The following is a 16176-nucleotide window of genomic DNA, read 5'->3' as shown; positions in this document are numbered from 1 at the left end:
CATTTTGCTCCCTTATTTCCAAGCACATTTGCAGCTAGCCCCTCATCAGCATGGCTTCAGAAAACTCCATAGCACTACCTCCGCGCTAAATGTCATTAGCACCCAGATAAATTGCAGTTTGAATCAATATCCCCACCATAGAACAGTACTCGTAGCGTTAGACCTATCAAAAGCTTTTGATACGGTCAACCATGGCTCGTTACTGCAAGACCTGGAAGGGTCCACCCTTCCCCCATGTCTTAAAAGGTGGACCGCAAATTATCTGGGTGGTCGGCAGGCATCGGTGCAATTCAGAAACGAAACATAAAAACAAAGGAGAATTAAACAAGGGGTGCCACAGGGTGGTGTCCTATCCCCGCTTTTGTTTAATTTCTACATATCTAAGCTACCTTCACCACCGGAAGGAGTCACAATCGTTTCCTACGCCGATGACTGCACAATAATGGCCACAGGCCCAGGCCCAAAGATCGATGAGCTATGCAATAAAATAAACGGCTATCTCCCTGATCTCTCCAGTTTTTTCGCCTCGCGAAACCTGGCATTGTCACCGACTAAATCTTCCGCGACCTTATTTACAACATGGACGCCCCAAATGTCGACCATATTGAACATCCACGTCGATGGCACTACGCTACCGACTGTCCTACACCCCAAAATCTTGGGTGTGACGTTTGATCAGGATCTACATTTTGGTGCGCACGCAACCGCAATTGTTCCAAGAATTCAGAGCCGTAATAAAATCCTCAAATCCCTTGCTGGCAGTACCTGGGGAAAAGATAAAGAAACGCTCTTGACCACATACAAAGCAATTAGCCAGCCGATTACGTGCTACGCGTCACCCATATGGTCGCCAAGCCTAAAAACCACCCACTGGAAGAAACTACAGGCCTGCCAAAATACTGCTCTCAGAATCGCCACGGGCTGTCTTCTTATGTCCCCAGAACACCATCTGCATAATGAGGCGAGAATACTCCCCATCAGGGAGAGAAATGAGATGCTGACCAAACAGTTTCTGTTGAATACCTAGAAACCTGGGCATCCCAACAGACATCTGATTGACGAACCAGCACCGCCTAGGGGCCTAAGGAGTCATCTCCGTAAGCATTTTGAGGAAATACGGCACCTGAGAACCCAGCCGTATGAAGCGGAAAAACACAAGCAGGTCCTTGGTGAACTCCATAGACAGGCGTCGGACCTTTATGTCGGGAATTGCCCGGTGAATCCAGTACTTGAAGAAAAATATCCAGAACTCGCAGAAGAGGAACGCATACTCCCCAGGGAAACGCGTGTCACTCTTGCTCAACTTCGTTCTGGATACTGTAACAGGTTAAACTCTTACCTATCCAGAATCAACCCCGACATACAAAATGTATGCCCTGCTTGCAATGTGTCCCCACATGACACCAACCATCTCTTTAATTGTAATGTGGAACCAACGCCTCTAACACCCCTTTCCTTATGGTCCACCCCTGTTGAAACGGCAAGTTTCCTTGGACTCCCGTTAGAGGATATTGATGACAATTTGTGATCGGTCGCGGCTATTAGGTGGGGCGAGCATTGCTACAACAACAACAACAACTCCCCATCAGGGAGAGAAATGAGATGCTAACCAAACAGTTCCTGTTGAATACCCAGAAACCTGGGCATCCCAACAGACATCTGATTGATGAGCCAACACCGCCTAGGGACTTAAGGAGTCATCTCCGTAAGCATTTTAAGGAAATACGGCACCTGAGAACTCAGCCGTATGAAGCAAAAAAACACAAGCAGGTCCTTGGTGAACTCCACAAACAGGCGTCGGACCTTTATGCCAGGAATTGCCCGGTGAATCCAGTACTCAAAGAACAGTACCCAAAACTTGCGAAAGAGGAACGCATACTCCCCAGGGAAACGCGAGTCACTCCGGCTCACATACAAAATGTATTCCCGCTTGCAATGTGTCCCGACATGACACCAACCATCTCTTTAATTGTAATGTGGAACCAACGCCTCGAACACCCCTTTCATTATGGTCCACCCCTGCTGAAACAGCAAGTTTCCTTGGACTCCCGTTAGAGGATATTGATGACAATTTGTGATCGGTCGCAGCTATTAGGTGAGGCGAAGCATTGCTACAACACACAAACCACCATTAAAGATCCGTTAAAACACGAGTTAAATTAAGAAAAACCCAACCTCAGGACAGTACTCATAGCGCTGGATATAACAAAGGCATGTAATACAGTCAACCAGTTAATTATTTTCGTCACAGCGACCTTCCCGACGTAGACGCTTCCCACGACAGCTGGTTCTATTTACCGGAGCGCTTCGGGATTTTATCATCTCCACAAATTGTCTTTTCTGCCAGCAGATTCTTGCAGTTGGACTGATCTATATTCTCCCAATCCGGGTCCAGAATCTAATCCCGGTCCAGAGAAATGGTTTTGCTGCGGGTTCCGGAAACGAATATTTTTTGGACGGTCACTCTCATGCCAGTGTGTCACGTCCAAATGATGGTTGCATCGACGGGGTGTTCTGGGTTAGATCCCAATATTCGTCGACTCCGCCACTGCGCCTTAGCGACCAAATATAAAAATCGGCGTTCTGCACGATAAACCGTGACGCCCCCACACTTATGGTAGGAAGTACTCTTGGTTAGACTGACATCTCCATGGTAAGCGCAGGACTTGTTAACTGAGTCAACTAGCAGCCGATGGTCACATTGACACCCGACCAACTAAGTAACTCCCAGCCCCCCAACGGGTCAGGGGGCTTAGAGTATACCCGCGGTAGGTATGCCTGTCGTAAGAGGCGACTAAAATACCAAATTGATTCAAGGGTTTGTGCAGGTCAGCCCTTTCAAGGTGTTCCTAGCGCAAAATATAGCTTCTACAACCCAAATATCAACCACACTTACCCATGACGAATCCTGTTCCCCCAGCGGGTTAGGGGATCAGAATATACCCGCGGTAGGTATGCCTGTCATAAGAGGCGACTAAAATACCAGATTCAAGGGGCTGTGTAGCGCAACCCTTCAGGTGGCCAGCGCAAAATACAACTTCTCCAAACCCAATTGTCAACCTCACCTATCCGGGGCGAATCCTGCTTCACTAACAGCCTTCGGGGAGTGTCTTTATAGTTAATACAACAACAAAAACAAGATATATATACATCAAAGTATCGCCTCTGAAGATACAACGCTATGGGATGCGAACCATAAACACAGCGCGTCCCTATTACCATCACCCCCACAGAGGTTGAAGAAGTTATCAAACGTGCTAAACCATCCAAAGCAGTAGGCCCAGGTGGTAAATCCATGACGATGCTTAAAAATCTTGGGAATGAGCGATTCAAATATCTAGGACATGTCTTCAACTTGTCTTTGACCACCTTTGCCATCCCTGAAGGATGGAAAATGTCGAGGGTGGTACCGATATCGCCACGAGCCATTCTGTTCCCTTTTTTCACCGCAAATTTGGGTTTTGCCGGTCATGAGCATGGCTTTCGAAAACTACATATCATTATCACGCGATGAACGCCATCAACACACAGATAAATTGCGGACTGTATCAAAAACAGCATCACAAAACAGTACTCGTAGCGGTAGACTTTGACCAGCTGTTGGTTTACTCAACTCAAAAGGTAGACCGTATATTATTTTTCTGATCGGCCGGCATCGGTGCAAAACAGAAACGTACCATCAAAACCCACAAGAATAAAAGATGCATCCGCAATTGTACCTAAAATCCAGGGCCGTAACAACACCCTGAAAACTCTTTACAACAGCAATTGAAGTAAAGATAAAGAGACGCTCAGCACCACTTCCCAAGGCAGTCGGTGCTATGTACCGGAGTGACTCGGGATTTTTCCCGACCAAGGACTGTCATTTCAGTGTAACCCCATTTAATTTGCACTGCTACAACAACACCAACAACCATTTACAAAGCAATTGGCCGGCCGCTTGCGTTCTACGTGTCCCCGAGATGTTTGCCGAACCCAAAGGTTACTCACTGGATGAAACAAACAACCATTATGAGTAAATACGGTACCTGGGAACTCAGCCATATGAACAAAAAGACCACAAAAGTGCCCTCAGAGAAATCCATAAAAACGCTCTATGTCAGGAATTGCCAGGCGAACCTAGTTTTTACCGCCACGGTGAAGCACAATTTTTTTTGTGGGTACAACACAACAACAACCACATGAAAATCACCAACTTCAACTGCAAATATCGGTAATAGTCTAGTTGAGGGGTCGACTGCTGATACGCTACCAAATATATTGAGAGAGGTGTCAAACGACGCGTCTTGACATCAGTATTAATAATCCGAAGGCGGAAAATGAAAATTATAACTCGTTCAAAGGATATTACGAAAAACCGAAAAAAGAGGCGCGGGAACCTCCGAAACCGGGGGTGGGATCCATAGTATTTTTGCGCAGAACACCTTTCTGAGTGGGCGGCCTTCGGCCGCGATTTTAAAAAATAACCCTGGGCAACGCCATGCCAAGTCCGGGTGTGTGGTATAACCGTGGCTACCGCCACGGTGATGCACAATTTTTCTTGTGGGTTCAAACACAACAACAACCACTTGAAAATCGCCAACTTCAACTGCAAATATCTCCGGATATAGATAAAATTTGTCTTTTCCGCCATCGGATTATTGTTCTCGAGATTTTTGGTAGCGTATTAGCAGTCGACCCCTCAACTAGACTGTTGTTGTTGTTGTTGTTGTAGCGATACGGTTGCTCCCCGAAGGTTTAGGGAGTGATCGATGTGATGGTCCTTTGCCGTTTACAGATCCGGTACGCTCCGGTAACAGCATCATTAAGGTGCTGGCCCGACCATCTCGGGAACGATTTATATGGCCACATTAAACCTTCAGGCCAATCCGGTATTTTAGTCGCCTCTTACGACAGGCATACCTACCGCGGGTATATTCTAACCCCCTGACCCGCTGGGTTACCACAACTAGACTATTATCCAATTATCTCCGGACAGAGATAAAATTTTTCTTTTCCGCCTTCGGATTATTGTTCTCGAGATTAATACGCGTCTTTTGATACCTCACTAGAAAATCTTGGCCCAACTTTAAGGTGGGGCCCCTAAACTGCACTACTACCCGAAGCAGTGTTAAGTCAGCAACCTAGGATGAAAACTTCCTTTGCTCACCCACTGGGTACCATGGCGCCCGCCAAAATCCAACATATAAATGTACATATATATATGCAATAATTTCGAATCATTCGCCAGACAATTCTCTTATCTAATATTAATAAAGATGGTAATTAATACCTAACATTTAACATTCCTAGACATTTCCAATGGGGTTTAATAATAGATTAAAATTGATTTATTCACCTATTTCCAAAATTCAATTTCCAAAATTCGGCTGCGTCAGCTTTCGTGATTCGAAATTGATCACCAGCAAATACTCCATTAGGAAAAATAGCCTTAAGCTCGCTAAGCATATGCGAAAACACTAAACTAAGCTTTGTTAAATTTCGTCTATAGTGCGAATTCTCATCAAACATTTTTTCTTTTCCTTCTTTAAACAATTTAATAGCTTGCTTGCACTTGCGCATCAGATTATTAATAAATACATTGAAGTGTTCGTTGGCATGCAAGACATGCATCTGATCCTCATTTTTTGAATATATGAGACGTAGCCGCTGATACGTGTCCGGCAATATGTCCAATATAAACGGTGGACTATTTTTTAAATTCATTTTCGGTTGTTGGCACAACTTAACAACTTTATCCATTAACTTCCAAGTTTTTTCCAGCGTTTTCTTATCAGTGGATAATCGCTGCTGTGTACACGCCTCGGAGAAGGCGCCTTGTATTTTGGAAAAAAATGAGTTTATATTTTTAGTTTGTTGGATGCGGCTGGTGCGACTGGTCGCCATCTTTATACATTTATATATTTGGGGTCGGGGATGGGTGTAAATTGCCTCAACCACGACGTTGACGCTGCTTGCTATAGCAGCAGACGGGTGTTTCTTCTTCTTCCGCTGCCCCTGCTACGACGAACCAACTTCCTTTCGGGAATTGATCTAAACAATCTCTAAATTTTCTGCTACGTTGCACTTCTTTTATTACCAACATACAAATTTAATACAATGCTCACAACATCGGGCGGACTTTTTCAACAAAAATAACTTTTTTATTATATTTTTTAATCAGAAACAACGACGACGTTGTTTGCACTTGCTAAAAAATTATGAAGTCTGAATTTTCAATGAAAAACATTTACTATTGCTACATATTCACTGACTCTATCTGTACTATTCTAACACTATAAATCTTCGAGAAAAGTTAGGGCAGAAAGAACGAGTAAAATATTTACAACATTTTAAGGAATGCAATTGGCAGCATAGTTGCATAGTTAAGTACTAAATATGGTTTAATAACGATAGTTGGCAACGCAAAAGGAGTTACCTTTTACACCGCGACTACACACGCAAAAGCTTATAGCACACACATAAGCCGCGTTTTATTTAACACGTTTATACGTTTACGTTTGCGCGTAAAAAAACGCTTATCCTCGCTTAGATAATGCTTAAGAGACCCATCTAGTGGCAAATACCTACTTAGGAGAACCTTCTAGTGGCAAATAGCTACGCAGCATGTTGTACCGAAAGGCGGAGGTTTATAGCTCTCTTGTATGGCTGTGTATAACCCATGATGGAATTATAGAACGTGGCTCTTGTTTTTTTTGTCTTTCTTTCGTTCCCTGAAGCAGTCAAGTGTGACGTAGATGCGCAGAACGAAGCAGTTTTGAACTCGTGAATGCACAATCTTCTGTGGGTGATTTGTGTGTATAACCCATAGCTCAATCGGTTGCGATGAATAGTGGGCACACACAATTTTTAAAAGTGATACATATGCCATCATCCAGTGAATTTTACAGCTCCGGCTCACGCTCAATTCTCACGGGAATACTCTGGATCATTGAGAGACTTGAGTAGCAGATTTCGTAATATTTTCGCACACGTGAAATGTGATAGGCAGATGTCGCCGCTGTTTTTCATTTAACTCATACAGCGAAATGCTAAGCAGCGACATCTATTTTTGAAAAGGTAGGATTATTAAAGGCCGCGTTTCCAACCTCAAAAGAAGTAATTAACAAATTATCTGGCTCACAAATTGAACCAGACTTCTATCTGGATTTATCTGGCTCAAATCGTTGTTGTTGCATTTACATGCAAAATTTATCTGGCTCAGGATTTTGCCACCGGATGATAGCTTATGTTTCACCTCTAAACTAGCTATCATCCGGTGGCAAAATCCTGAGCCAGATAAATAATTTTGCATGTAAATGCAACAACAACGATTTGAGCCAGATAAATCCAGACAGAAATCTGGTTCAATTTGTAAGCCAGATAATTTGTTAATTACTTCTTTTTAGGTTGGCAACGCGTCCTTTAATATACCTAGTTTTTCAAAAATAGATGTCACTGCTTAGCCTTTCGCCGTATGAGTTAAATGAAAAACAGCGGCGACATCTGCCTATCACATTTCACGTGTGCGAAAATTTCACGACATCTGCTTCTCAAGTCTCTCAATGATCCAGATCATTCCGGTGAGAATTGAGCGTGAGCCGGAGCTGTAAAACTCACTGAAAGACGGCAATAGACGCATATTTCAGTTGCATTTGAGTATAATGCGTACTGAAATTTAGTAGTACAAATTGTATGCGCAGCAATTTCAGAAGTGTATTTAAAGTTTGACGGCCACCGTGGTGAGGTGGTAGCGTGCTCCGCCTACCACACCGTATGCCCTGGGTTCACACCCCGGGCAAAGCAACATCAAAATTTTAGAAAATAAGGTTTTTCAATTAGAAGGAAATTTTTCTAAGCGGGGTCGCCCCTCGGCAGTGTTTGGCAAGCGCTCCGAGTGTATTTCTGCCAAGAAAAACTCTCAGTGAAAACTCATCTGCCTTGCAGATGCCGTTCGGAGTCAGCATGAAACATGTAGGTCCCGTCCGGCCAATTTGTAGGGAAAATCAAGAGGATGACGACGCAAATTGGAAGAGAAGCTCGGTCTTAGATCTCTTCGGAGGTTATCGCGCCTTACATTTATTATTATTTTTTTTATTTATTTAAAGTTTGACGCTTAGCAGTCCATACATATATGTAATACTCCTATATTGCAACAAAAGGCTAGGTACATTCCCAAACATCAGAGTGCCGATATATTGCTGTTGAAACGTTTTTGTTTTTGTATTCAATAATCGAATGTACCTAAATATAAATTTTTTCCTGTCGCACTTATGCTGCTACAATCACAAAAATTTTATAGGCTGTCTTGTTTTGATTTCGAATTCAAAACCCATGGCCCATGGCGAGCATTTTCTATTAGCAATATAAGAGTATTACATATATGAGTCCATATAAAGTTTAAGCGTAAGCGTCTATAGATGTAAAACAAAAACATAGCTATTATAGCTTCTTCGTTTTGCTGAACTTATTCTGGGCCCTTATTACATGTTACTATCCGTGATCGACTAATTTTTTAAATCACAAGGATTAAGCATATATGTAACTGCTCCATTATCGTATTAACAAACGCAACCTTGCGTATTGCTGAATATTTGCCTTATTTCTTTATTTCTTGTATTTCGTATTGCTGAATATTTATCATATTTCTTTATGTTGTTCTATTTCACTAGTTCAATTTATTCGTTGTTAACTTTTCTTTGTAACTTATAAGTTCAGTTAAATACTGGACGCCAACAAAGTGTAACACGCTCAAGACTTGTAAATTAAATGTTCATTTTAAAACTAGTAAACATATATTTTTTACTTGCCAGTAGCATCAGTGACATAAGTTTACACTTTGCGTCCAAATTAACTTGTCCATTGAGACAATAAAGCGAAATATAGCCGAAATTCATACGCGCAGTCAGCGTTCTAACTATTTATCGTCAATTCGCAGCACGCCAAGCTGTCGTAATTAAAAACATCGCAGTCAGCGTCCCAAATTAACTTGTCCATTGTGACAATAAATTGAAATATTGCCCAAATTCGCACACGCAGTCAGCGTTCTAAATATTTGTCGTCACTTCGCAGCACCCAGGCTGCCTTAATTCAAAACGTCGCAGTCAGCATCGCAACCGTCGCCATTTCATATTGTAGCATAACAGAAAATAAGTCTGTTGTAGTTGGTTGCAATAGATACATAACTCGTCAACATTTGTTGCTGAAAATCAAATTAACCGTCAACATTTGCCCCATCGAATACTCGCCACTTTATTTTCATTTGAACAAACAATTGCAACAAAGAATTTCATTTTGCGTCATAAAATTTCGTGTAAATGATGACAAGAAACAAATCAAAAGAAAATAAAAATACCGATGGAAATTCGGCAGAAAATTCGGAGGAAGACGAGAATTTAAACAGAACAATGGTTGAAATGAATAATACCACCGGAGAAAACGCATCAGCACAAATTTCACAACAAGAATTGACAGCGTTGTTAGCCAGCATAAATTCCCTGCAGGAGTCAGTTAGCGAACTACGTCGTGACAACGAGCGATTGCAAATGGAAAGAGATAATGCCGCCGCAGCTAATCTTCCAGCTGGTTCATCGGCCATAACATTTACATCATCCGCAAATGTTTTAAACAATTTAGGGCTGAACTCTACCACCGCTGTTGATTCAACCAGCGTATCTACCATTCCGCATTGCAAGTACTCCGCAACGACTACCAAACAATCATCAGAATATATGCCATACCAAACAACTGTAGGCACAGCAAATTCGCTAATTATTTCTCCCTCTCCTGTCGCCACAACCATCGCCGGTGTTTCACCAGTAACACAAGTTGCCTATAACCAACCATTGCCATATCTAGGATCCATACCGAATGTTCCTGTGAACCTTGGGAACACACCGCCACCGAGCCAATATTTACCATCGCTGCCTACCTTGCAGGCCGCACAACCACAGATGTATCAGCCAGGAGCTGAGCAATATCGAGGAACGATGACATACGTGGAAAATGCAGCTGCTAAACTCTATCCCCTGCCTACTTTCAGTGGTGATCCGGAAGACTGGCCATTATTTAAAGCGAGTTACATTGACACCACCAGAGAGTTCGGCTACAATAACAAGCAAAATTTGATACGATTGCAGAAAGCGCTGAGTGGAAATGCCAAGCAAAAGGTTTCGTCACTGCTAATTTTTCCAGACGAGGTGTCACATGTTTTAGATGAGCTGGAATTTAATTTCGGACGTCCTGAGTTACTGTTACGTGTACAGATGCAAAAGATACAACAGTGCCCAGTTATAAATGAAAGAAATATTGAACAAATAGTTGACTTTTCAAATAAGGTACGCAATATAGTGGCGTTTTTAAAGTCTTCCAATGGCCATCATCATTTAATGAGCCCTATGCTATTGGAGTTACTCGTCCTTAAGATGCCACCCTCGAAGCAGTTCGAGTGGAGTCGTCACATCCTGAATATATCACATCCTAATCTTCAAGTTTTTTCTGATTGGTTAAGTGAATTGGCGAAAGTGGTTAGTCTGATGCCGTCAATTTATACAGCCCTTCAGCCTCCGGTTACCACAACGTCGTGGCGCCAGCATGGATCGCCAACAAAACAACAGACGTCACACCAGTCTTCGCCCGTCAGTCAAATTCTGGCCCTAGCACATCACGTCGAATGTTGTACACTTCCGAATCAGGTGAGTCCAAAGCCTGTGTTAAATGCAATCAAGAGCATCAGCTAGAAAATTGTGGTCAATTTAAAACATTGTCGGTATTTAAAAGATGGGAGTTCGTTAAACAAATGCCTCAAAGCTGGCCATAATTTAAGTAACTGCCAATTTAAAAGGGTATGTGGCATTGATTCTTGTCGACGTATGCACAACGAGCTGCTCCATAATGCAGAGTCAGTACCGGCTGCAGCTAAATCGAATGTTTCCACACCACAAGAAAACGCACATATTTTAAATACGTCAATAAATAAGAACACTGCATGCCTATTCAAAGTCCTTCCAGTCATTGTTAATGGACCGAAGGCAAGTGTTAAAATCTACGCAGTGATGGATGAAGGATCATCAGTTACACTTTTGGAAGAAAATATTGCCAACGTCTTAGGTGTTCGAGGATGCATCGCCCCACTCACATTACAGTGGTACAACGAAAAACAAACTACCGAGAAGTCACGCATGGTCAATCTAGAAATTCGTGGTAAGATTCGGCATCGTATCATCTTAAGAATGTACGAACAGTAAAACACCTCGATCTGCCGACGCAGTCGTTTCGCAAAGATGCGCATGAACATTTGGTACATTCATGTGTAGCAGATTATGAAAACGCGCAGCCGTCATTGTTGATAGGTCTTGATAACAGCTTTCTATGTACACCTAATGATACGATTGACGCCGGACCGGACCAGCCTATCGCAGTCGCCACCAAATTGGGTTGGCTGGCGTACGGACCAGTAGGATCAGTGAGTACAGCCCAGGTGCTCCATGTGCGCCAGTCTGTCAGAGAAAATCAATTACATCAGCTTGTCGCGGACTATTTCAGTGTCGAAAACTTTGGTGTCAAGCATTTAAACGCGACTTTGGAGTCAAATGAAATCAGCCGTTCCAGGCGCATTCTGGAAGAAACCACCAGATATCTTGGGAATCGTTATGAGATAGGATTGCTTTGGCGCGAGGACCATATCCAACTGCCCCTCAGCTATGATATGGCCAAGCGAAGATTAATTAGTGTCGAAAACAAAATGATGAAGGATGCCAGCTATGCCTCCACCTACAAAGCAGAAATAACAAAGTATATCGATAAGGGATATGCACACCTGTTGACAATGCGTGAAGCACAACACCATACATCTACGACTTGGTATTTACCTCATTTCGGTGTAATAAACCCCAACAAGCCGAATAAGATGCGCATCGTATTTGATGCAGCTGCTGTTGTGGAAAATACATCACTTAACTCTACACTATTGAAGGGACCAGAACATGCTCAATCATTAATGGCAATTATGTACAAATTTCGCCAACGTAAAATTGCTGTCGCTGGGGATATCGAGGCCATGTTCTCTCAAATAAAGATTAGACCGGAAGACATAAATGCGCAACGATTTTTATGGAGGGATGGCAACCAATCCGAGCCTATACGAGTATACGTAATGTCGTCCATGATATTTGGTGCAACTTGCTCACCATGTTGTGCTGAGTACGTGAAAAATAAAAACGCTGATCAGTTTGTACAATCCATGCCGCGTGGTCCCAAGCAGTGATACACAACACTTACGTAGACGACCTGGTCATCAGTTTCGACGATGAGCAAGAAGCGGCCGAAGTTGTTAATGAAATTATAGTCATCAATGCCAGAGCAGGATTTAACTTGAGAAATTTTGTATCCAATGCCAAGCAACTGCAACAACAGTTAAATGGACACACCATAGCCAAATCAAATGTCGTCAATATGGACCAATCACAGACCGACAAAATTCTTGGTATGTATTGGAACAGCAATAACGATGTATTGGAATTTCATTTTAGGTTCTACAAAATATGTCGAGACGTTATCGATTGTGTACGTGGTCCAACCAAACGAGAACTACTTGCCATCGCTATGTCTATCTATGATCCGTTTGGCATTCTGGCGAACGTTACCATTACCGTCAAGATAATTATCCAAGCTACTTGGAAACAAAGCATTGAATGGGACGATCCTTTACCAGCGGAGCTTAACAAGCAGTGGGCAATATGGTGGTCATCCTTTCAGAACGTGGAACAGTTCGCGGTGCCCAGATGCCTCTCACCCCGTTACTCAACGGCAGGCGAAATACAGTTACACATCTTCGTAGATGCAAGCGACACAGCTTATGCTGCAGTGGCATATTTAAGAATCAAGCAAGATGACAGTATCGACGTCGCATTTTTGTCTGGAAAATCGCGGTGCGCCCCTAAACGAGAAATATCCGTTCCACGATTAGAACTGCAAGCCGCTGTGATGGGTAGCCGTTTAAAGAGTTCCATAGAAGAATGTCTTGAGCGAAAAATGGACAGTATAACGTTTTGGAGTGACTCTAAAACCGTATTACTATGGATTCGTTCTACCACGTGAAATTTCAAACAGTTTGTCGCCAATCGTATTGCAGAGATACTAAACAACACCGCACCCTCACCGTGGCGGTGGATACCATCGGCAATAAACGTAGCCGATGCCGCAACAAAAATAAAGTCGCCACCCATACTCCAATCAAATTCACCGTGGGTAAAAGGTCCCGATTTCCTACATGTCAGCGAAGACATGTGGCCGGAGGAACCCTTGCACATGCATTCCGAGCACTGCGTCAAAGAAGAAACGCACAAATTTTTGCTGGTCACAGCCAACAAGGTAAAGCACATTGTGGAAATTAGCAAGTTTTCGTCATATTTGAGACTGTTGCGAGTTATTGCTTGGGTTAAACGTTTTGTTGATAATGTAAAGGCTAAACAGAGCAGACGCGGAGAACTTACAGCAGAGGAACTGACTGAGGCCGAAATCTACCTGTGCCAACAGGTCCAACATGAAGTTTTTTATAAAGAGATCTACGCTCTACAAAATAACCAATCTGTGCCGAAGTCTAGCGCACTATACCAGCTTACCCCGAAGCTCGATGAAAAGGGTATCCTACGGGTGAACGGCAGAATCGATGCAGCTTACTGTCTCCCATACTCAGCTCGTCACCCCATTATACTGCCGAATGGTCACGCCCTCTCGAATTTAGTAATGGACTACTACCATACAAAACGGCATCATCATAACGATCAACTTATAATCAACGAAATGAGACAGCACTTCTGGATACCCCGGTCCCGTCATCTATTGAAAACTGTTAAAAGAAACTGTCCTGTGTGTATTAAAAGTAGCGCTAAACCTATTGTGCCGCGGATGGGTCAATTGCCACCGGACCGCCTTACGCCCTATGTACGCCCATTTACATATGCGGGTGTAGATTATTGTGGGCCATTCCTTGTCACCATCGGCCGACGTCGTGAAAAACGCTGGGTAGCGCTATTTACTTGCCTGACAACACGAGCTGTCCATATAGAAATCGCTGAGGACTTATCAACCGATGCCTTCATTATATGTATGAGAAACTTTGTTAACCGTAGGGGCGTGCCCATTCGTTTGAGAAGCGACAAGGGCACCAACTTTATTGGGGCCCAAAAGGTACTGGAAAAGGATCAGCAAATCTTTGATTTCGACGCAATACAACAGGAGGCCGCTAAAAATAGAATTGAATGGGTTTTCAACTGCCCAGGTCATCCTGCCGCTGGTGGATGCTGGGAGCGTCTGGTGCAATGTGTTAAGCGCATATTACAAAGAGTTCTCAAAGACGAAGCACCACGAGTCGAGACATTGCGAAGCGTGCTTATCGAAGCTGAAAATATAATAAACAGTCGTCCGTTGACAGACATCCCAGTGACTCCCGACAACCCTGAACCATTGACACCAAATCATTTTTTATTAGGTGGCCTGAATTCGACACAGACCCCAGCTCCCAGTGAGGAGAATGTCTGTTTACGTAAACAGTGGCGTATAGCACAAAACTTAAAGAACCGTTTCTGGAAACGGTGGATATCCGAATATTTGCCCCAATTGCTCCTTCGGCAAAAATGGCGTGAAGAAGTTCGACCATTGGAGGTAGGTTAGTTGGTTTTGGTGTGTGACTCACAGCTCCCAAGAAGTCAGTGGCAAACAGGCCGCATAACCGAAGTCATTACCGCAAAGGATGGTCAGGTGAGGAGCGCCACGGTGCGAACAAGCCACGGTATCCTGCGAAGACCGACCTGTAAGCTAGCCGCTTTAGCGCTGTGAATCCCCATGGATTCACGGAGGGGTGGAATGTAACTGCTCCATTATCGTATTAACAAACGCAACCCTGCGTATTGCTGAATATTTGCCTTATTTCTTTATTTCTTGTATTTCGTATTGCTGAATATTTATCATATTTCTTTATGTTGTTCTATTTCACTAGTTCAATTTATTCGTTGTTAACTTTTCTTTGTAACTTATAAGTTCAGTTAAATACTGGACGCCAACAAAGTGTAACACGCTCAAGACTTGTAAATTAAATGTTCATTTTAAAACTAGTAAACATATATTTTTTACTTGCCAGTAGCATCAGTGACAATATAGAATTATATGTACCTAAATGGTGAATAAAAGGAATAACAACAAACGCAATACCATGGTTCAACTATATACAGGTTGGCTCATCTGTAAAGCAACAAAATATGTCTGTTCAAATTGTCAAAATCTGTGTATTGGTGTTGGTGCGAATGGTATGGAATGGAAACATAAAACTTAGCAGATTTTGTATGTGTAAGTAAAATGTTGCCAATGTGTTGGTTTCATTTTGAGTTTGCCATCTCCTTTTGACAATCCCTTCGACCATGCAATGACATAAATAAAATCAGCTGATGAGATGAGCCAACCTGTACATAATTGAACCATGCGCAATACTTAGAGACCAATTGCAAAGCGAGCAGCGGGGCATTCATATGGCTGAGTGGTTAAAGGCATCTGCCTTTACACTAGTATAAAGTATGAATGTTGGAGATTCCAGTTCAATACTCAGCTCCCGAGAAGTTAGCTGATGAAGGAGTGAAATTCAGAAACATGTCTTTGTAACCATCGCCGTTTGTAAACTTTGTGATTGTTCTCTAATATCAATAACAAAAAAATTGTATAAAGCAATATGAGCAAGTCTCGCCAATTAAATACAGATAGCTCTGACATGTTGGCATATGCGAGCTTAGCAACAAATAGTAATCGTTAGACCCATAACCTATTATAACTTTTAGAAATAGTTTCACTGTTGCATAGTTATCGCTTGAGTGGGAATGGGTTTCAGTCACTGATCGTAACACGTAATACGGGCCCTGGTATCATTATAACTTGGTAAGTAGCGCAACTAACAGCTGATCGCTGAAAACTCACACATTCACACGCGCAGTGCTCGATTCAGTTTCAAAAAAAAAAGTTTAAGATTATTTAGCTTAAATTTTAAAATGAATAACCTACTAAGCATGTATAGAGACCGATGAGTAGAATTATATTTATATTGACATTTCTATATATCTATTATAAATTTTAAGTTAAGCCGGTTTTAGTTACACTGCCACGTTACGTAATTTCAGAAGTGGTTTTAGATGTTATTGGAAGTTTTGTGAA

At 42.6% G+C, this 16176-nt stretch overlaps 2 protein-coding genes across 4 annotated transcripts in view; one reads left to right on the top strand and one right to left on the bottom strand.

Annotated features, from left to right (window-relative positions):
- Positions 1 to 6221, bottom strand: part of Cbl (E3 ubiquitin-protein ligase CBL) — a 123488-nt gene extending 117267 nt beyond the window's left edge. The window contains exon 1 of the mRNA XM_067787806.1: positions 5339 to 6221. Within this exon, the coding sequence (XP_067643907.1) occupies positions 5339 to 5886 (548 nt within the window). The 5' untranslated portion in view covers positions 5887 to 6221. The remainder of the gene's footprint in view (positions 1 to 5338) is intronic.
- An 8858-nt stretch (positions 6222 to 15079) lies between these two features.
- LOC137254637 (serine protease inhibitor dipetalogastin) overlaps positions 15080 to 16176 on the top strand; it is a 220321-nt gene continuing 219224 nt past the window's right edge. Inside the window, exons 1-2 of one of the 3 annotated variants that reach the window (XM_067792473.1) lie at positions 15098 to 15157; positions 15697 to 15903. The gene's annotated coding sequence lies outside the window, so the exon portion shown is untranslated. Of the gene's footprint in view, positions 15158 to 15696; positions 15904 to 16176 lie in introns of all 3 variants that reach the window. The other 2 variants (XM_067792470.1, XM_067792471.1) reach the window with 2 other exon arrangements.

The sequence above is a fragment of the Eurosta solidaginis genome, chromosome 5 (genome assembly GCF_040869045.1).
Source record: "Eurosta solidaginis isolate ZX-2024a chromosome 5, ASM4086904v1, whole genome shotgun sequence".
NCBI lineage: Eukaryota > Metazoa > Arthropoda > Insecta > Diptera > Tephritidae > Eurosta > Eurosta solidaginis.
The sequence above is the reverse complement of the archived record's forward strand: the minus strand, read 5'-3'. Positions and strand labels throughout refer to the sequence as shown.